This window comes from Triturus cristatus, chromosome 1_2, assembly GCF_964204655.1.
Source record: "Triturus cristatus chromosome 1_2, aTriCri1.1, whole genome shotgun sequence".
NCBI lineage: Eukaryota > Metazoa > Chordata > Amphibia > Caudata > Salamandridae > Triturus > Triturus cristatus.
In genome coordinates, this window is record NC_140580.1 from 561,978,793 (window position 1) to 562,000,974 (window position 22,182).

The window sequence follows — 22,182 nt, forward strand, 5'->3', positions numbered from 1 at the left end:
CTACCTGCATGAGGCGGAATAGTTCATCCTGTTAACCTAAAGAGTGTCAATGCATTTTCCTGTACCATCTACCAACATTCTACCTGTTGCTTAGTAAACTTTGAGGACATGCAGACATGAAGAGTTCCTACTTGGGTAATCTTGAAAGGATATGGCTAATAATGTAATGTTTATATTTCAGGGCACTGTGGAACCAGAAACACTCGTGTTTTCTCTGCCTAATGCCAGGGTGTGGTATCTGCTTCCAGCTTGCTGCTCAGCCAGTGTATGGTGTAGAATGTTAGCCTGAGTGTATGATGTCATAGAGTGTTGTGTGCGTGCATGAAGGTCAGTTGAGAGTAGGGCTGAGCAGCAAGCAGGCTGCTCCTGTTGGGGTTTGTTCATTTGTACCTTACTTCATTTATTTGTTACCTAATAAACTACATGAAGATACCATCCTGAATACGGACCATTCTTCCATTACAACACAGGGGTAAAACGGCCACTAACTTTGTGCCTTTGTTCTATATGAGACTCAGTGGTCATCATATCTAATACTTAGCAAGCCAGTAGGTCCATCCTCACGTAGTGATGTACGTGGTGGTTTCCCGTTCGAAGTAGGTGCTTCTTTCCTCTCTCCTCCTCTAAAATTAACAAGGCGATTGTCATTGTACTTAAAAAAGGGGAAAGGACCAATATATCTGAGCACTACATTTACCTGCTCTCACTGTGGAATATCACTCTCACTCATCTAATGCATGGGGTGGGGATGAATGGGGGACTTCCACCCCTCAATTCATAACTTGACCAGCAGAGTGCTTTCAGAGACTATAGAAACATCTTTTCTGAATGAGATCAAATTAGTTTTATTAAGATTTTGACTCACTTTTCTTCACATTTAGGAATAGAAATGAAGCAGTTGCCTTGTGATGGAGAGGATCATTACAAAACGTAATACCCATTAGCACCCACTACTTTTTTATCCAACTGCTTTTAATTTCTTATCATCCTTGAGACAAAACAACATTGATTTCTATGTCCCCAAATTACTACAACATCACACAGTGGCACAAAAATGAGTTGGATAGCTGTTTGCATTAAACCATTTGACAGTAGCTTAGAAAATAGTCATTGGGAGCTCTTTTGACTTTTAGGAGCTCATCAAAAGTCCAAGTCTTTGCAAAATATAACTCTCAATCAAACTTACTTCGAGGTGCTGACCTCAAATGCTTATGCTTAGGGTCTTTTAAATGCTAGCTGCAGTCCATCTGTTATTACTATTGTTATTGGAAATAAAATACATTTGGAGTGCTCTTTTAGTGGTCATACTATTTTATCATGAATGAAACACAATGGGTAGTTCAAAAATCTCTGCATATCTAAGCTTTCAACCTCCACTTGTGATAAATTAAAGTACATAATTCTTATTTTCTTTCTTTTAACCCCTTCGATGCGTGTGACGGAGCGGTTCCGTCATGCGCGTCGGTCGCGCTGTGCGCATGACAGATCCGCTCCGTCACGGACCCCCGCGCACGGAACCTTCAGCACGGCGCGGTAATCCGCGCCGCGCTGAAGGGGTTAATGGTTCTTTACTAGGCAAGTTCAAAGCTATGGGATGCCTGTGAGCCACTGCTGGGATCTTGCTAAATATCCATATTTAGATCTGAAGGATATTAATCGCCTAGTAATACCATGTGTTTCGTTTAATTTTTTTATGTTTGTTTAGAAGAATTGGTTTTCATTCTTAACAGGAGCTTTGATTTATGATTTACGTGTAGAATTCAGATGACACTTAACCTACGTTGTTGAGGCCAGCATTTGAAAGTAAATAAGCTTTATTTTGCTATGACTTAGAGCATAGGGTCCCAAACTGATCCACAAGTGTAGGATACTTTTTAGATTTTAAGCATAACCACTGAATGGGTAAACGATTCTGCCATAAATAAGATAAAAGCCTATAGAAAAAGCACATTAAGGAAGGGCCTTCTGTTTGACTAAACCATCTAACATTGTGAAAATGACAGTCCATTTTTGTACAATGAAGAAGCAGGTTTATCTGGAGAGTTTTAATGTTATTTCGCTTTTGCATTGCTTCACCTTCTTGTGGTGAGTGAGTAAAATACTACAATAAATGTTGTTCTGATAAATTGGAGGTCTGAAAGAGAAAGTGGTTGGATAAAACATGTTTGGTTTGCCTATTGTTTACCTTTTGGTAAAGCATTGAACTCAGGCTGTAAGAGACTGGGTCTATTTAATTATTCAGGGAAGTATGAAGTAGAAGCCTATCTTCTAAGTTAAATAACCTACTGGCAATTGTTTTATTTAGATACATTATGTGGTCTTGGCAGCATTTTTTTAAGTTCAATCGTACTAATGCCATTAGTGAAAGTCTGACAAAAGAAAGGTTCAATGTCTAAGCAATTGATATGCACATCTGTTATTGTTCTATATGTGCTAGGCATTTGCATTATACTAAAAAATAGGGTTGCCAGATAATTCTGATTCTATATTAACCGGACACCATCTTACAGCCCAGCACTGTCCTTTAGCAACATAATGCATTGTCAGAGATGGGGCTGACAAGATGTCTTCATTAACTTTATTGTAGTATGCACTATTAGCGGTAAGTGTATCTCTTTAAATGCATGCGTGCATCTTTTAATGTACTGTAGTTATTTGAATGTGTTGACCATTCTTTATTAGATTCTAGAGTTGTAATGGAATGTATTAGGCTATGCAGTTAGTCAGTTCTCCCTGACAGCTGTTCCTGTTAGACGTGCTCTCTATTTGGAATAAACGTATTCTTGAATTAACCTGGATTGCTTCACGAGGATTACTACATCTATTTAAACAAGTTGAGTTGTAGTGTCTAGTATAAAAATAAAAATGTTCCTCTGGTCTCTGCTGTCTCACTGACATGAGTAATCTAGAATTGATGGAAAAATATGTGCTTTTTCTTCCCGGAGGGAACCCAGAGCTTACTGACCACAGAGTGGCCTCATTCTCACATTAGGCTACCACTGGCTATAGATGACCACACTAAGTAGCAAACACTGTTGCATTAAATATATGTTCTTGTGTTCTTGAATTTTATAAAACTACTGTAACTCAGAACATGTCAGAATTGATAGGAATCAGTCATGATATTAGTTCTGTTTCTAGGGGCTTTACACGTGGCACTCAATTTTGCCCTGTTAACCCTTGCTTCATCAGCAGCTGTCAAGAGAGTGCAGGGTCTGCATGAAGGCATGGATCCAGGGGGAATTCTGAAAGCCTTTCCTAAAGTCAAGAGAATGCGCTGTAGCCCCCAGAAGTTTGAGCCACAGAAGAAACAGAAAGAGGAATATGATGTCAGAGGTAAATGTTATTGCTACATAAAGTCAACCTAAATTTGTCTTATAAAAGCACTAGCCATGCTGTTTTGCAGGTACTTAAGGAAGCACATTATTAGAAGTGAATATTGAACTTAGGAGATACAGTTGAGGTACATGGCATGATTTGGGAATAGTATTATATTCATAAGCACTGATGCACGTGGTATGTGGTATAGACATTTCATGATGTATTCAAAGTGAATTGAGCACTTTGGGTTCAGACAAAAGGATGAGGTGGAAAATGTGACAATATCAACCTGATGTTGCTTGGTATCTAGCCTTTTATCACTTATGGGTAGCCAAACCACTAAAAATGAGGCCGATTGCAGGAGCTTTTTTTTAGAGCAAGTTTACTGGAGTTTCAAGAGGAGATGGATAATCTTGCAGACCTGAGGGGTTATTCTTTGTTTAAGGACCTACCTATTATTTGAGCCACCCGATGTTTGATTAGTGTGATGTCAGTATGTGATTGGTTCTAAATTCCTAAAGATTACATGCTTGAGAGCCACTCTCTGAGGTATACCAGGCTCATGTTCTAGACTCTGTGCATGGCAACCGGAAGCCAGGGAAGTACTTAAAAGGTAGATTTTCTATAATTGTGTGTTTTCATGTTAATTTAAATCCGGGCCAACTGATTTTCTGTTCCTTGTTGTTTTTCAATTAGATTTTTGTTTGTAACCCTGGGCAAATATTGTTGCAATAATATATTGAACCATTGCTGTTTTTTTTCTTAGTTAGAAGGTTAGATAAGGTAGAAACTGGTAAGCCTGAATTAAGGAAGGGTTTCCTTAAATGGCAAAACTTGCCCAAGTTCCTAACTTATTGAGACAGAGTTGAGGCTGTTCTCAAGGGTCCAGACACAGCCAATGACATTAGTTGTTTGTTTCACAAATCTTCTGACGGTGTTTCTGTGTGATTGATGAAGTAAGTACAGGCCATAGCATTCCATCCATTTAAATTCTATCTTGCATTTATACTGTCGCATCATAATGAAAATCTTCAGGTGTGCATGGAAGTACAGCATGCATGTTTAGGAAGATCACTCTGTTTTCTTTTTAATATTAGATGATGTATTTCTAAAGGCATCGTAAACCCTTTTTAACAATTGAAGAGAAATCAAACTATGTATGTGAGAAGTTGGCCTGGCATATGCTGGTCACTAGTTATAGTGGCCACCTTGCACCAGTCCAATTTGACTCTTAAGGTGATAGGTTAGAGACAACCTTTAAAGAAAGCTATCCTAGTGGTAGCTGTGGAGAGCAGCCTTCAGGCTAAGTCTTGAAGGAGTGTTAAGCTTATTGTTTTACCATAGATAACCTCTTGAATAACCAAATGAAAGAGTAGTCCACACAGGTATATATTTAAAATATATGTATTTATTCTAGGAATAACCCCACTAGTCTCTTTATGAGGCTAGAGGTGAAGATACAATTCAAACAAGCATTGATAGTTACATAAATAGCACTGGAATCACAAGGCCCCAGGGGGGGGCGACCAAACCATATATCAAAAAAGTGGTATAAGAACCACGACAATTCTACAGACAATGCCTAGGGCATTTAGGGTCGCTGGCCCCTTGTGAAACCACCCAATGTAGTGAGGAAGGGGACCCACGGGAGACGCGTGCAGTGACTGAAGTTACTGTCGGTATCTCTATTATAGCCTATGGAGAATGTCGCGGTTTGATTTTACAAGTTTAAAAACACTGCTAGCAGGAATTCAAGTTCAACACTTTAGAGTTAAGCTTTTGAAGGGCCCACACCCACGAGATTACTGAGGTACCACTGTTACCTGCCCCAGGGAAGCCGGGTGCATAGGTCGTTTTCGATGTCGGGTCGCGGGCTGATTTTCAATGGCAAAACGTGAAGAACTGCTGCTAGCCACAAGCGTCGTCGTTGTCGTGAAGAATGAAAATGCAGATCTTGTAGAGAAGGACCTGAAAGCAGAGGGGACAGAGTCTGGGTCACGGCACAGTGACCAGGGGGCTCAAGAGAAGGAGCCCTTCAATGTCGTGTGCTTCCAGGTGGAAGAGGTGTAGCTTGGATCGTCAGCCACGGGGTCCAGGAGGCTTCAAGGAAGGCCAGCTTCTGGAGGGCAACTGCCCCACGAAGGATGAGGGTCGCTGTGGTGTTAGTGTCTGGATTGGATCCACTAAGCCTTGGCAACCGCAACCCACGCAAGAAACACAAAGCAGCTACTGGTGCAGACCCACGAGGTCTGAGCGAGGTCTCCAGTGAGGAGATTGAAGAGCAGGCCTGGAGCAACCAGGGGAACTCTTGGAATCGAAGATTGTCCTCCGCTAGGGCCCACAAGTCGAGAGACAAGGGACCGCGGAGGGCAGCAATTTGGCATGCGTAAAGGTGCGCCCATGGGTCGCCGGAGCGGGCTAGGGCGTCGATCTTTGGCACAGATGCTGCTGAGAGGCTGGCTCAATAATGGGCCAAAGCACAACTTCCCCACTCGTCGGGGTCGGGTGCTGTGCAAGAGGTGGCCGGTGTCCTGGGGTATTGGGGATCTCGGCACCCACGGGGTCCACGGTGCAGAGCTTTGCTGTGCACACTCACTGGCCTCTGAGATGCTTGGAAACCCACCATAAGGTAGGAAAGAGTCGTCGATGTCCGAAGGAGCAGCGAGGTTCCAACCGGGTCACTTGCAGGGGGATAACTCCTTTACCCCAAGGGAGATTTCTTCAGGTAGCTGTGCGGCAGCAAGTCGGTCAAGACTGTGAAGTTCAAGAATAATCTGAGGCTCTGGGGACCCAGTATTCACCTTTATCCAAAGATTAGGGGAGTGTCAAGATCAAGGTCCACCAATGAGAGGTCAGGCGGGAAAGGGTGGCTACACCCTCTCTCCTTTGTGTGTTTCCCGCCAGGGCAGGGGACAGGATGCCCCTAAACCGGTTCCAGGCGGTGTATGCAGAATGTAGGCACTGGAAAAGCCTACGTGCAACTCTGAAAGGTATCCTATGGTGCACCCACCCAGTTCCAATCCACATAGTCTGTCTGGGGAGGTGGAAACACCTCCCTGCAACAGGATCCCTATTGTCCAGCTGCCGTGGCTGGAGTTCTGCCCAGCAACAGGCAGCCAGAGTTGTGTAGGTGGCGGGTAGCATCCATTTTGTACTTCGCGTGCACTTTTAAATTGGTGTCTAAATTCTGCCGCTTTTCCCATATCGCCCCTCTAGCAGGGGGGAATCATGCCCTCAGTCCCATGGCTGGATTGGGGGTATGATTCCTACATGTTTGACACCAAACACGATATGGTTCTTTGTAGCCATTCTCAAGTTATCACGCTATCGCGATAGACTTATAATGCGGTTAAGAGTATATGGTATGGCTACACTACAAACAACCCAGTAATGATTTTACGAAGGCTGCAGAGGGGCCCTACTCAGGTAGGGGTCCCCCCTCACACATATCTCAGCACCCTGCCTTGTAGAATTAGCAAGGCCTGCTCTAGGGGTGACCTATGAGGATATATGTGTTGTATTAAGTGGGATACAGGTTACCTATATCCCTGTAAGGGGTGCAAGCACCACCTTACCCAGACTACAGTAGTGGTCTGGTGGTGTCATTTGGTATGGCTGTCCCAGGGGTGGCACAATAAGTGCTGCAGCTCCTTGTAGGCCTCTGAGGGACCCATGCCCTGGGTACCTAGGGTACCATCTACAAGGGGCTGAAAGGGTGTCCTCAGTATCCAATTGGAAGATACCTAGGGTACTCACATCAGTTTTAGGGAGGAAGCAGATAGGCTGGGGTCCTGGATAGCAATATCCCAGCCAGACTAGTCAAAAACCATCCAAATACCAGGCAAAAAGTTGGGGGCAACCATATAGTCAGATTCCACCTTCCTACATACCTCCCACCCCCCAAACGAAAGGACATAAGGCTAACCTTGTCCAGATAAGCCTTTATTCCCTGAGTGGCCATATAAGGAAGAACCTGCACTAGCATGGTTGCTCCCTGTCTCATGGTCCACTTGGGAAATCCTACCCCAAGGGGTTTTAGAGTTACTCCAAAGTCTAGGGAAATTACCTGTATTGGGTTTTGTTACAGAAGCATGTCTGAGTCTGGAAGTGAGGCCCTATTTGGGGTGGTCTCAACCTCCTCAGGTCACTGGTCACCATGGAAGCCTTTCTGTACATGACTGTGTCATATCTGGCCCTAAGGGTCAACCTCTGGCTGCCTACAGCTGGGGGTTGGGTCCCTCTGGTTGGAATAGTGGAGGGCACTGGAAGGTTTGGGGCAACTATGCTCCAGGTTTCCCTGTGCCCAACAAAGTCCATTTGGGGGGTACCTGTACCTAGGGGTAAGGGGGATCCCTCAGTTTGTGGAGGAATGGTCACCTGGCTAGAACTACTCTGCTGGGTGTCCCTAATCTGCTGATGAGGGGGTTCCTCTGGACAGGGGCCCATTAAGGGTCCACTGACCTCCCTGACCTCAGCAGCCGTGGGCTGACTGAGGCAGGGTAGAGAGGGGCAGCATACCTGCTCCAGACTGGGTACCACCTTGGAAGGATCCCCTGCCATCAGAGCTGTAGCCAGGACAGGCCTGAACACTTCTGGGGCAGTTACTTCATAAGGGGCAGGATCAGTTCCCTTAGGAAGCTGACCCTTACCTTTAGTCTGGTGGGGGGAGGACTGTTCCTCACCCCCCATGCTCTCTGTTTGGGTGGAGTGAACAATTGTTTCAGGCTTCACTCCCTTTAATTCTTCCTGGGGTGGAGGTGAGGCCCTCAGGGTCCCATCCACTCTCTCAGGGATGCCTAACATTCTTAAATGGGCATTGTGGTCTACCTCAGCCCAGGCTGAGATTTCCAGGTCATTCCCCAGTAGACAATCTACAGGTAAGGTTGGGGACACTGCCACTCTCTTTGGGCCAGTGACCCCTCCCCAGCTGAGATTTACCACTGCCATGGGATGATCTGTCCTAATTCCATCAATATTGATCACCTGGTAGCTAAACTCAGGTAAACGCTGTTCTAGGGGCACTAGTCTCTTTGTCACCATGGTGACACTAGCCCCTGTGTCCCTGTAGGCCACAGCCTTCTGACCATTGGTCATGGGCTCTTGTCTGTACCTGCCCAAGATACTGGGACTCATGGTAAAGTTGGCAAACCCCATGCCACCATCACAGACTAGAGTTGGTTGTGTAGGGGACCTGGTTAGGCCAGAGTCCACCTGAGTTCCCAAAGAAAGCCCAACTAAGTTTTTGGGTGAACTCCCACCACCTGGGGGATTACTACTAGTAGTAACAGGAGGCGTTGGAGCTGCAATGGGAGGAACATTTTCTTTATTTCCATTCTTTGGAAAACTGGAGTCAGTTTTCCAGTGGCCAGGTTGCTTACACACATGGCAATATGGTTTCTTATTGGAAGAGGAAGGATTTTGGGACCCACCCCCAGAACTGGTTTTTTGGGGCCCTTCAGAGGACTTTTCTGTTTTATTATCCACACCTTTCTAGTTGGGCTTTGTGGAATCTTTCTTCTGGTCACCACCTTGGTTCTTGGGCCTAATCCTGGTTCTGACCCATTTGTCTGCCTTCTTACCCAATTCTTGGGGAGAGGTCAGATCAGAGTCCACCAGGTACTGGTGTAAGAGTTGGTTCTGACAGTTATTAAGAATCTGCTCCCTCATGATGAGATTGTACAATCCTTGATAATTATTTACTTTACTGCCATTTAACCAACCTTCCAGAGCCTTAGTAGCACAATCCACAAAGTCTACCCAATCTTGATTCTGTGCTTTTTGGGTATCTCTGAACTTTAACCTGTATTGATCAGTGGTTAGGCCAAACCATCTATTAAAGCATCTCTCAAGATATAATAATCATTTGCATCCTCTTCTCTGACAGAGAGGAGCTTGTCTCTTCCTTTGTCTGCAAAGGAGAGCTATAAGATTGCTGCCCACTGATCTACTGGGACCCTTTGTACTTTACAGGCCCTTTCAAGTGCAGTGATCCATTTATGGATGTCATCCCCTGACTGATAGGGGGGCACACTCTTATGCAGGTTCCTATTGTCAGGAGCTTTCTCTCTAACTCTAGGGGTATTATTACTGCCACCAGGGGTCTCTAGACCCCATTTTCTTGAAGCTTTCTGAAGCTCCTGGGACTCCCTGTCTAATGCTAACTGTTCTCTCCTGAGGTGAAGCTTGGCTTGCTCAAACTGGATCAGTCTGCATTTCCTCTCTTGGGAGGATTCTCTTCTCTGAGAAGAGGCAGAGGTCCTTTTGGATCTCCCGGAATGGTTAGACCCCTCTGAGGGGGATCTGTTCCTTCTGTTTGGATCCACCACTCTCCCATTAGGGATGGAGGGAGTGCCTCTTGGGCCATCACCTCCATGTTGTGAGTGGTCTGATTCATCCAGGTCAAGTTCAACTTCCTCTTCCTGGTCCTCATCAGAGTCCACCACTAGGGTGTCCTCTTCAGCAGGATGCCCACCCAACCTGTCTACCCCTTCAGATACTAGAGTCTGCTTGAAGTCTGCTATGAGCAGGATTTCCCTGAGACGTTGAGTGTTGGCACCCTTGTTTGTCTTCAGTTGCCTAGTAGTGCACATTTCCCTAAGCTCTGCAAAAGAGAGGTTGTCATACTTGTTGACTGGGACCCTTGAGGGTCCTTCCAGGGCCTTATGGGCTCCTGAACCTAAAGACATTTCTGGTGTAGTGGTACTGGTGTATATACCTACACTAGGTGTGGCCTACTGAACCCTTTCTTGATTTGTAGTCAAGGTGTGCTAAGCCCTCTACACACAACTCCTAAGTTCAGTAGAAGTTATTGTATTCTAAGCTTAAATTTATATGTACCTTAGTACCAAGTGGCTTTCACTTTAGAAATTCAATTTGTTATCTGGTAAAACAATGGCAAGCTTGAATCCAACCGCTGCACACCAATGTGAGAAGTTGGCCTGGCATATGCTGGTCACTAGTTATAGTGGCCACCTTGCACCAGTCCAATTCGACTCTTAAGGTGATAGGTTAAAGACAACCTTTAAAGAAAGCTATCCTAGTGGTAGCTGTGGAGAGCAGCCTTCAGGCTAAGTCTTGAAGGAGTGTTAAGCTTATTGTTTTACCATAGATAACCTCTTGAATAACCAAATTAAAGAGTAGTCCACACAGGTATATATATAAAATATATGTATTTATTCTAGGAATAACCCCACTAGTCTCTTTATGAGGCTAGAGGTGAAGATACAATTCAAACAAGCATTGATAGTTACAATAAATAGCACTGGAATCACAAGGCCCCAGGGGGGCGACCAAACCATATATCAAAAAAGTGGTATAAGAACCACGACAATTCTACAGACAATGCCTAGGGCATTTAGGGTCGCTGGCCCCTTGTGAAACCACCCAAGGTAGTGAGGAAGGGGACCCACGGGAGACGCGTGCAGTGACTGAAGTTACTGTCGGTATCTCTATTATAGCCTATGGAGAATGTCGCGGTTTGATTTTACAAGTTTAAAAACACTTCTAGCAGGAGTTCAAGTTCAACACTTTAGAGTTAAGCTTTTGAAGGGCCCACACCCACGAGATTACCGAGGTACCACTGTTACCTGCCCCAGGGAAGCCGGGTGCATAGGTCGTTTTCGATGTCGGGTCGCGGGCTGATTTTCAATGGCAAAACGTGAAGAACTGCTGCTAGCCACAAGTGTCGTCGTTGTCGTGAAGAATGAAAATGTAGATCTTGTAGAGAAGGACCTGAAAGCAGAGGGGACAGAGTCTGGGTCACGGCACAGTGACCAGGGGGCTCAAGAGAAGGAGCCCTTCAATGTCGGGTGCTTCCAGGTGGAAGAGGTGTAGCTGGGATCGTCAGCCACGGGGTCCAGGAGGCTTCAAGGAAGGCCAGCTTCTGGAGGGCGACTGCCCCACGAAGGATGAGGGTCGCTGCGGTGTTAGTGTCCGGATTGGATCCACTAAGCCTTGGCAACCGCAACCCACGCAAGAAACACAAAGCAGCTACTTGTGCAGACCCACGAGGTCTGTGCGAGGTCTCCAGCGAGGAGACTGAAGAGCAGGTGGGAGCAACCAGGGGAACTCTTGGAATCGAAGATTGTCCTCCACTAGGGCCCACAAGTCGAGAGCCAAGGGACCGCGGAGGGCAGCAATTTGGCGTGCGTAAAGGTGCGCCCACGGGTCGCCGGAGCGGGCTAGGGCGTCGATCTTTGGCACAGATGCTGCTGAGAGGTTGGCTCAATAATGGGCCAAAGCACAACTTCCCCACTCGTCGGGGTCGGGTGCTGTGCAAGAGGTGGCCGGTGTCCTGGGGTATTGGGGATCTCGGCACCCACGGGGTCCACGGTGCAGAGCTTTGCTGTGCACACTCACTGGCCTCTGAGATGCTTGGAAACCCACCTCAAGGTAGGAAAAAGTCGTCGATGTCCGAAGGAGCAGCGAGGTTCCAACCGGGTCACTTGCAGGGTTTCAGGTGCCTGCCAAGCAGGGGGGTAACTCCTTTACCCCAAGGGAGATTTCTTCAGGTAGCTGTGCGGCAGCAAGTCGGTCAAGACTGTGAAGTTCAAGAATAATCTGAGGCTCTGGGATCCCAGTATTCACCTTTATCCAAAGATTAGGGGAGTGTCCAGATCAGGGTCCACCAATGAGAGGTCAGGCGGGAAAGGGTGGCTACACCCTCTCCCCTTTGTGTGTTTCCCGCCAGGGCAGGGGACAGGATGCCCCTAAACCGGTTCCAGGCGGTGTATGCAGAATGTAGGCACTGGAAAAGCCTACGTGCAACTCTGAAAGGTATCCTATGGTGCACCCACCCAGTTCCAATCCACATAGTCTGTCTGGGGAGGTGGAAACACCTCCCTGCAACAGGATCCCTATTGTCCAGCTGCCGTGGCTGGAGTTCTGCCCAGCAACAGGCAGCCAGAGTCGTGTAGGTGGCGGGTAGCATCCATTTTGTACTTTGCGTGCACTTTTAAATTGGTGTCTAAATTCTGCCGCTTTTCCCATATCGCCCCTCTAGCAGGGGGGAATCATGCCCTCAGTCCCATGGCTGGATTGGGGGTATGATTCCTACATGTTTGACACCAAACACGATATGGTTCTGTGTAGCCATTCTCAAGTTATCACGCTATCGCAATAGACTTATAATACGGTTAAAAGTATATGGTATGGCTACACTACAAACAACCCAGTAATGATTTTACGAAGGTTGCAGAGGGGCCCTACTCAGGTAGGGGTCCCCCCTCACACATATCTCAGCACCCTGCCTTGTAGAATTAGCAAGGCCTGCTCTAGGGGTGACCTATGAGGATATATGTGTTGTATTAAGTGGGATACAGGTTACCTATATCCCTGTAAGGGGTGCAAGCACCACCTTACCCAGACTACAGTAGTGGTCTGGTGGTGTCATTTGGTATGGCTGTCCCAGGGGTGGCACAATAAGTGCTGCAGCCCCTGGTAGGCCTCTGAGGGACCCATGCCCTGGGTACCTAGGGTGCCATCTACAAGGGGCTGATAGGGTGTCCTCAGTATCCAATTGGAAGGTACCTAGGGTACTCACATCAGTTTTAGGGAGGAAGCAGATAGGCTGGGGTCCTGGATAGCAGGATCCCAGCCAGACTAGTCAAAACCATCCAAATACCAGGCAAACAGTTGGGGGCAACCATATAGTCAGATTCCACCTTCCTACAATGTATATATGGGATTTCTACAGTGCAACTACAGCTAAAAAAGAGCTGTCCATTGGAGGGATTTACTTAAAAGGGGGGTAAGAGGGCTGCGGACAGCTGTGGTGTGCTCACAGGCTAGAAGATGTAGGAGGGGTAACCAGGTGTCGACTGTGATGGCTGCTCCCTGCTTAAGCATGACATCCATAGTCTTTGCTATTGCTGCTGACCTGAGGCCGTTCAAACGCCATTGACTGATCAGACGAAGTACCCCTCACCTCATGACACCATGTGGTGATACTAGGCGATGATCTGCATTTGGAAGCTGGTGCAGATGAGAACGCTCGGTGGTCCCAGTTTCCTTGTGGGCCGCATCGGTTCACCGTCACTGTCCCGACTCGCCACGAACAACATAATAAAGGACCTGCCAGACAGAGTGCATGTCAATGGGTGGACTGGAGGTTGTGACCCATCCCCCCCCCTGCTGAGGCCAGGAAGCACCAAGAACAAGATAGGCTGACCAACTGCATTGGCCACAGTGTGGACTATTGGGCGCATGTGACTGGAATGACGCGGCATTGCGATATAGAGTGCGAGGCTCCCTCTGTCAGCCATTGGGAGGTCCGGCCGCTGTACGTCTCCTCCCTAGCTCCTTAGGGCGCTGCATATCTCGCATGAACCATGGCAGAGGCTGTGGGCATGGAGACGGCCTATCTTGAACCTAGTAGCCCGGATCTTTAAGAAATCTCAGCTCTCTCCCCGGCCATAGTGACTGGACAGGGCCTGCAGTCTGCCACGCAAAAGTCTCATGACCATCATAGCCACTCATCCCCCTTTTCTCGATAGCCGACTCTGGGAAACGCTGTTGCATTACCTTCTATTGATGCTAACAGCTGAATTATGTGGGGACACCTTCCGTTCGAGCTTCCTCCTGCTGTATGTCAGAGAATGTCCACGGAGGGCCTCTCCTGTCTCCCAGGGAAGGCCCGACAGCCATTCTTGGTCTACGCAGCATTGCCATCTCTTTTGTTGACTGCTATTGAAAGCCGGAGGTGTCCAATAATGACTGATGTAATGCCTCTTACATCTCCTGCTGATTCAGTTGCGTAACAGCCACGCTGACTTTAATCCCATGTGTGCCACATTTATATATTTTTCTTCCTCTCATGTTGTCTTACATTTGGCAACCCGAAAATTGCGATTTCTGGAGGCAGTGGCACACCCTAAATCTCCACGAAAGGCTGATGCACCTAATCCCTCACCAGCTGAAATTGATGGTCTCCTGAGAGATATCACAACCATAGGAGCTGCTTTGTCTGTCCTGGATACCAAAATGGCTGATCTTGTTACAGAGGTAAAGTCGATGCAGAAAAAAGTGTCAATTTTTCAGGCCCGCCTCAACACTATGGATCAGAGGCTAGACCAGGTAGAAGCCCGATATGAGGCCATGCTGGACTGGGATAGAGACATTGATTTCCTGTGGCAGAAGGGTGCTGACTTGGACGATCGCATAATAATTTCCTTATTTATAGTGTCACAGAGGATGCAGAGAAGGGTGACATGATATACGTCCTATGGAAGCTGCTTCCTAGGACGAAAAAAATTGGAATAAGACCTATTCAATTCAATTCAGCTTTATTCGGTACAAATTAATGTCCATAAAAGCATACACAATCACAGTCACAAATACAAAATATGAACAACTTATAGCAGACTTAATCACACATCACTAAACACTATGATTAGTTAAAACAATAATTTACACCTTTAAAATTACATAACTACATCTAAAAACACATTCCTTTCCTCAAATTGATGCATTTGTTTAAAAAAATAGCAGTATAAAAACAAATGTCAGCAGATTGTAAATTAAAAATCAATTTCATTGCGTGCTCAACCGTACGTGTACCGTATTTAACAAACATGGGTTTAAGCAAGACAATACGGAAATTAGAGTACAGCTTGCAGAATAATATAAAGTGCATTGTGCTCTGCTTGGAAATCCCGTCACATCTACAAGGACCTACGGGGTATTTTCTCATTACAGGGTGGGCCACCAGATGATGCACTGTTCCAAATCTCAATCTGGTCAGCACAAATTTATGTGTCGGCCTGGTGACAAGGGTTAAATAGACAGGAAATCCGTCCATGGACAAATATCTGTTATAAAACATAACAGTGGACAAAGTACCAGCAATAACTGTTCTTTTCCTCTCAACAAAAGCTAGAAAGACCCTTTTTAACTCGACCTTGGGGATCAATAAAACAGCATTCGGATCAGTTACAATATTCAGGTTAAAAATATCCGAAAAACACATAATAATGTATTTAATCCAGGGTATTGCTATAGCTTTATCTAAACGCATACAATCCTGGATAATAGACCTAGTAAAAGATTTTTCCTCATTCAGCCAAATAGACCGCCAAACCATCAGAGGTCTAAGTGACAAAAGGTCGGATAGATAGTTCACAGTTAATTCTTGGTGACATAACGCATTAGAGGCCGAAGTGGGTAAACACAAAACTTTTTTAAGGAAAGAATTCTGTTCCAGTTGCAATTCATGTACGCAACTGTAACCCCAGATTCCTGCCCCATATAATGCAATTGAAACACATCTAGCCTGATAAATTTTTGTCATATCTCTGGTCCTACGATCCCCAATTTTCTGGGCAAATCTAAAAATTCCATGTGCATTTCTAGCCATTTTATTGCGTATATTATTAAATTCATGTGTCCACTTTTTGTCATCAGAAAAAGTTATACCTAAATAACAGAATTTGTCCACCTGCTGTACTTTTAACTTGTCAATAAAAAACCCTTTCACTACATGTTTAGATTTCTTTGGGCCACAGATCATAGTATACGTTTTGCTTTTGTTAATAACTAGTTTTTTGTCGTCGATAAAGGAAGCAAAACTATCCATTAATCGTTGTAACCCTATCGGAGTCCTTGACAACAATACAGCATCGTCGGCGTATAGTAACACCGGTACTGGGACACCGTTAATCATGGGAGCATCTGCGGGTACTTCTTTTAAAATTGCATCAATACTATTTATAAATAAAATAAATAAAAGAGGAGCTAAAACACAACCCTGCCTTATACCTCGTTTTACACTAAAGTTCCGGGTACATTCTCCCTTCCTACCAAAACGTACACATGTTTTTAATCTCTCATACATCCTGGCAAGAAAATAAATTATGCCCTTTGGCGCCCCTATTTTCAGCAGGGTCGACCACAAAATAGAGTGGTCGACCATGTCGAAAGCGCTGCTTAAATCAGCAAAGCACATATATATATGGCCAGATTTGGCTTCACTGTATTTCCCGATCAATAATTCTAAATTAATGCATTGATCGAGCGTACCCCTACCTTTCCTAAAACCATATTGGCTATCTGCCAAAATACAATCTTGTTCTACCCATTCCTCCAATCTAACCAGCATAATCCTACTCATAACTTTTACCGAGGCATCCAATAATGAAACTGGTCGGTAATTTTTTGGATCGGACCTGGATCCTTTCTTATATATTGGTACAATTATAGACTCCTCCCACGTTGACGGAGGGTCTGTACAAACCGCGGCGTTAAAAACAACAGCCAACAAAGGACCCCATACTTCTGGCGCATCCTTATATACATCACTTGGAACCCCATCCGGTCCTTGGGCCTTTCCTCCCTTGCTTGCCCTAATCCCCATTTCCACTTCTTCCACAGTAATATCGAGTGGTATAATAGGCCAGCTGTCTGACCCGACAATACTATTTTTATCTGAATCGAAAATACTTGAGAAATGGGTAATCCAGCTTTCGCAGGAGACATTTGCTGTTAACTCAGGTATATTTGTCTCCTTAAGGAATGGGGAGTTGACTGTTGCCCAAAATAATACAGAGTTAGAGAGTTCTGCCGCTTGGTTAAGAGAGTCCCATGCCTGAAGCTGTAGAACCGTCTTCCTTGCTTTAATAGCATTTTTATATTCTAGCCTCAGAGTAGTTACTAATTTTTTATCCCTAGGTCTTGTTGCTAGGGCCTGTTTAAGATCGGTCAGGGCAGCAGAACAGGTTTTGTCAAACCAGACAAAGCCAGGTTTTTTACCACCCCTGCTACCACTTGTGAACTTTGCGTTAATGGCATTGTTGATTCCTATAAAACTAGATAAGACCCGCTCATGATCTAATCTATTTTCTAAAATAAATAATAAGACCTAATAAGTCTCCATCAGGTGGTTGAGGCCCTCCAAAGGAATAAAGACAGAGATAAGTCTAGATCACCCCTTGAGCGACGCCAGAGGGTGACTCACCCGTGAGGAAGGATGATTAATGACGGATGAACTTTCTGCACCTGTATTGTATACTCTAGTTGTCCTCCTCATGCGGTACCACAGTGCACATCTCCTCACATTGTCTGGGGTACCATCTCTGTGCGGAAGATCCTAGGACTTTTCGGGGAGGGAGGTGCTGGCCTCTCCCCTCCTGAATCACCTGCCCTCAAGCTACATAACCCACAGTGTGGGACATGCTGTCCGATCACCTTGATTACCTTCTCTCATGGCTTCAATGCCTATTTTCATGCATTGCTTTCCTCTTACACCTGATCCTGCCCTTTCAACATCCTATAAACTGGGATGCACCATTCCTAAGCCCCATGGGCGGCGGGGCAGATCTGGCTCCATTTTACAGAAATTAGATACGTTTTCTTCCCGGGCACGGGAGGGAGATCAGAGCCATCTGCCACAGAAGTTAACCCGAGACTTAAAGGCTCTCCCTCCCCTTCTTCCTTCCCATTGTGGTTGGACTCTCCTACACCCTCACAGACACCTCCCACAAACTCCCTCTATATTACATAAGAGGAGGCTCCCCCTACTAGACTCTCCCTCACCCAATTGGTAGGTACTGTTATTAGCAGCAACAGACAAGTGGGCACTGATGGTAGTTCCTCCAAGAGGTGCACAATAGCCATCCTCATGAGTGGTCATCACACCTGCAAGGTGCTTTAAACCTGGTCGAATACTTATGGCCATTAAGTTTTCGCCAAAATGTGCAAATCTGCCAAAATCAATGTAGCTGTCTCAATCTACGCTCCCAATGCTGACAACAGGCATTTCTGACCCCCTTCTCTAGGATCCTAACCGGTTATGGGCACAACCCTCAGCTCCTTTACGGTGACTGAAAGTGGACGTCATACACAATCTTAGACAAGGTCTTGCAGACCTGGCAACCATAATTTGCTGGATATGGCGATCCCACAAGTCCTAATATTGGACCACATCCTATTGGACGTGTGGCACCTCTTGCACCCTGAGGATAGGGAATTATACTTTCTGCTTGCCTGCATGTGGCACCAAATGTCACATTGACCACTTCCTTTTCAAGGTGGGCTTACCCCAATGTGGCTTGCTGTGACATACTGGAGGCTAGAGTTATTGACCAAAGCCTGGTACTACTAGACCTAGATCTTGGATTGTCGGTGCCTCCTCCAGCCAGATGGTACATGGAAGCCTTCATATATAAACTATCTGAGCAAAAGGAGCTACTTTGATGTTACATTCACTCTTACTTAGAGGCCATTGAGGGCTCAGTGAGCTCCCAAAGGACTCTTTGGGTGGCTGGAAAGGCGGCGCTGTGGGGGCCATGATGCGAGACTATGCAATCACAAAACATAAAGCTTGCGATGATTTCAAAAGAATTGAAGCTGAGGTACACGACCTCCACTGTTGCTACATTGCCTCTCCGCAACCGTCCACCAGAAAGCCCTAAAGCTAGACAAATTACACCATAACACATTCTTCATGGATGCAGTCGAAAAAGCGCTCTTGAAATTAAAATGGAGCAGATATGATCATGGGGAAGGCGGACAGATTGCCAGCAGCTCAGTTCCATCAACGGGAATCCCAGTTGGTTGTCCTGGCCATAAGAGATGTGGATGGCAACCTGCTGCCACAATTATTGGATATCACGGGTCGCTACGCTGCCTTCAACTCCACCTTTTTACACGAGAGCACCTGGCCAGTCCAGATCGAATTTATGACTTTCATACTCCATTATATCTTCCCTTGCTCACGGATGATGGCTGGCCGTATCTAGAGAGCAACACCTCAGAAGAGGAAGTGGCAGAGACCACATCGGCATTGCACTTATTCAAATCGCCTGGTGAAGACAGCTATACTGGGGAGTTTTATGAAATTCCATCGGGGCACTATCCAATAAGACCACTATTACCATAACTCCCTAAGGAAACAAGGACCTGCTCGAAAGCACAAGCTACTGTATAATGTTGCTAATTAATGTCAACCTTAAAATCCTTGCCATGATTCTAGCGACTTGATTGGGAAAAGTCATCTCCCAACTAATCCATAAGTCTTAAGCAGGGTTTGTGCCGGACTGAAGCTCCTGCAAACATCGCCAGACTCTGGCCCATATCCTGTGGTGCGTGCATGATTACATGGAAGAGAAACCTGCACTCGGCCTAGACGCCAAGAAGGCATTTTAATGCATGGAATGGCCATTCCATGTTCAGGTGATGACAAAAATGGGCCTATGCAATGATTTCATAAGCAAGGTCTGCCTTTTGTATTATTCCACCATAGCAGATGTTAATTGTAGAGATTTCTTGTCGGACACGTCCAGATCCACCGAAGCACTCCTCAGGGCTGCCCTCTTTCCCCACTCATCTTAGCCCTTGAACCTTTATCCACCACAATATGTCTCTCAGCAGAGTTCTATGGTATACAATGTGATGGGGAAGAGATAAAAGTACTGCTTTACGCAGATCAGAGCTTACTTTTTTGTCACACCCTGGTTCCTGTGTTGAAGCTGAGAATAACTGAGGACTTCTCCTGCCTCTCCGGTTACAAAATCAATTAGACCAAATATGAGGCTCCCCTTTTGTCTAAGATGGCTGCTGTTGCATGTAAACGCAATTATAACATGTAATAGGTGTCTAAAAGGCTTTAATACCTTGGTATCCAGTTCAGTAGAGGACTGACACGCATGATGGAGAATAGTCTCTTCCCACTCTTGGAGAGGTCTAAGCAAGATTTCCTCAAATGCCAACATCCGAGTTCCTCACGTTGGGGGAGAGTGCAAACAGGTAAAATGACAATAGCACTTATCTATCACTACATATTCAGTATGTAGCCTTTGAGGACACCCCGAGCGCTCCTTTTTGGAATCGAGGCGGATATCAGGTCCTACATTTGGAGTGGCTGCAGACCAGACTACCTTCTTTCTAGACTTTGGGTGGACATTACGGGTGGAGGCTTATGTCTACGTTGCATGCCACCTGACTTACAGTTTTTGCCGCTGTCCTCATACCTTTGCGTCCCCGATGAAACTCCAACTTGGGTTCAGATTGAAGGCCATTTTATGGCACGACTGCACATGCCCATAACGGAATACCTCTGACATAAGCACCGTCCTTTAATCAGAAATCCCAGTCTTTCTACCACTGCCACCTTCTGGAGATCAACAAGCAAACTAATGGGCATTCACCCCTCATCTTTATATTAAGGCCCACTGTGGTATAATGCGGCTTTGTGCATTGCTGATAACCATTGGTACACGTGGGATGTGAAGAGAATCCACTGCATTGATCAGATGTGCAGAAAGGGTATCCTTAAACCTTTTTCTGTACTTTGGAATAAATGTTGCTTCTCCCGATCTGACTACTGAAAGTATTGTCAACTGGCACACTGCCTTTGAGCGGAATTTGGCCCCATCAGGTAGACCTTCAGCCATTCTCTGTTCTGCAGGACCTACTGGCTATGGTGCCATTATATGTTTATGGGTTCTTGCCTTTATTTTTCACGTTCAGAACCTCTCTTACTGACTCTGGTGCCCAGAAATATTTCCCGGTTTCGGTTCTTGAAAGTTCTGGTAGCCTTGGTGCTGCCGACAACGTAACGCCAGGACAGATAGTGCCTTCCTGAAGGAGTCCCCAGGAGGAAAAATCCCAAAGAGGAAAAACGTATTGCTGAAATTGGAGACTCCATGAATGGAAAGAAGGCGACAGAAGAAAACCAGGGAGAGGAGCCAGACAAGGAAAAATAACCAGCGAGGAAGCATCAGACCAGGAAACTGAAGGTGTCCAACAAGAACAAAGGTACAAAATGAAATCCAAATAGGAACAGGAAGCGCCATTTGGAACGGAGATACACCAACAGGAGAGAAGATGCACCAACAGGAGCGAGGACACACCAGCAGGAGCAAGGAGTGTTGCAACACAAGGAAATGAAAAAGATTCAGCCCCTTATATACCCATAGACATGAAGTGATGCGACTGGAAGTAAACAGTTTCCACCTTGGATAGGGAAGTAGTAGTGATAAATATAAGAAAGGTTGCAATCTTAGAATGGTGCAAGAAAACCCTTCCCAAGGCATTCTGGGAAAAGGCTGCGGAATTATGGGAAGAAGACCTACAGGAAAATGGCCCCCAGGCATGAGATGGCTGCTAGAGTGTTATCACATTTGCCCTCTAGGTGTGAGGGTTAGGTCTCCAGCAGAGTGTCGTACAGGCAGCTGCAGTTTCAAAACAGGAACTACGGGGCACCCGCAATGCCAAGACATCAACAGTGGGTTGCCGCGTGGAACCGCAGCGTGCCCTAGAAGAAGGGGGATATGCTGCAGGCTGAACCGCTGCCTGCGGCGTTAAGATGGAAGCGTCGAGTGCTGGGCCACGGCCTGCAGCATAACATTATGGTGTCCTCATTAAAGTGAGGACCAGGCTCAAGTGGCAGACAACACAAGGTAGAGAACACCCCTTTCGATGACTGGGCGGCATTACTACATAACACAATAAGGACCTCTGGAAAACCTGATTGAAACTTCTGCATTTCAAGATCCTCCGTGATTGATAGTGGACCCTGCAGGGGCTACACCGTGCAAGCCTATTTCCTCATGATCTCTGCTGGCTGTGTGGCAGGTAAATGTAATCTGCACCAAATAATTTGGTTCTGCCTGGCCCTTCAGTCATATTGTACGGCTGTGTGAACCCACGCCCAAAACTGTCACCATCACTGTGTATACTCATCCACCCAACCATCGCGTCTTCATGACGTGTCTGACGTACCTGACCTTGACATACACACACACCTCTAGTTGGACACATCCCTCGTAGTGGCTAAAGTATGCAGTTTTTTTACGACAGCTTTTGAGCTTCACGCCAATGAGTGCCCCCCTGAGCTCCATAGAGTGGCACTCCACGAACGGACCACAT

The 22,182-nt window shown here is 46.0% G+C and overlaps 1 protein-coding gene across 3 annotated transcripts in view; it reads left to right on the plus strand.

Moving 5' to 3' along the window:
- Positions 1-22,182, plus strand: part of POLL (DNA polymerase lambda) — a 235,845-nt gene that overhangs the window by 36,766 nt on the left and 176,897 nt on the right. For 2 of the 3 annotated variants that reach the window (XM_085606462.1, XM_085606459.1), the window contains exon 2: positions 3,193-3,336. In XM_085606462.1, coding sequence (XP_085462588.1) covers positions 3,228-3,336 — 109 coding nt within the window. In that variant the 5' untranslated portion in view covers positions 3,193-3,227. The remainder of the gene's footprint in view (positions 1-3,192; positions 3,337-22,182) is intronic. The other variant, XM_085606461.1, reaches the window with a different exon arrangement.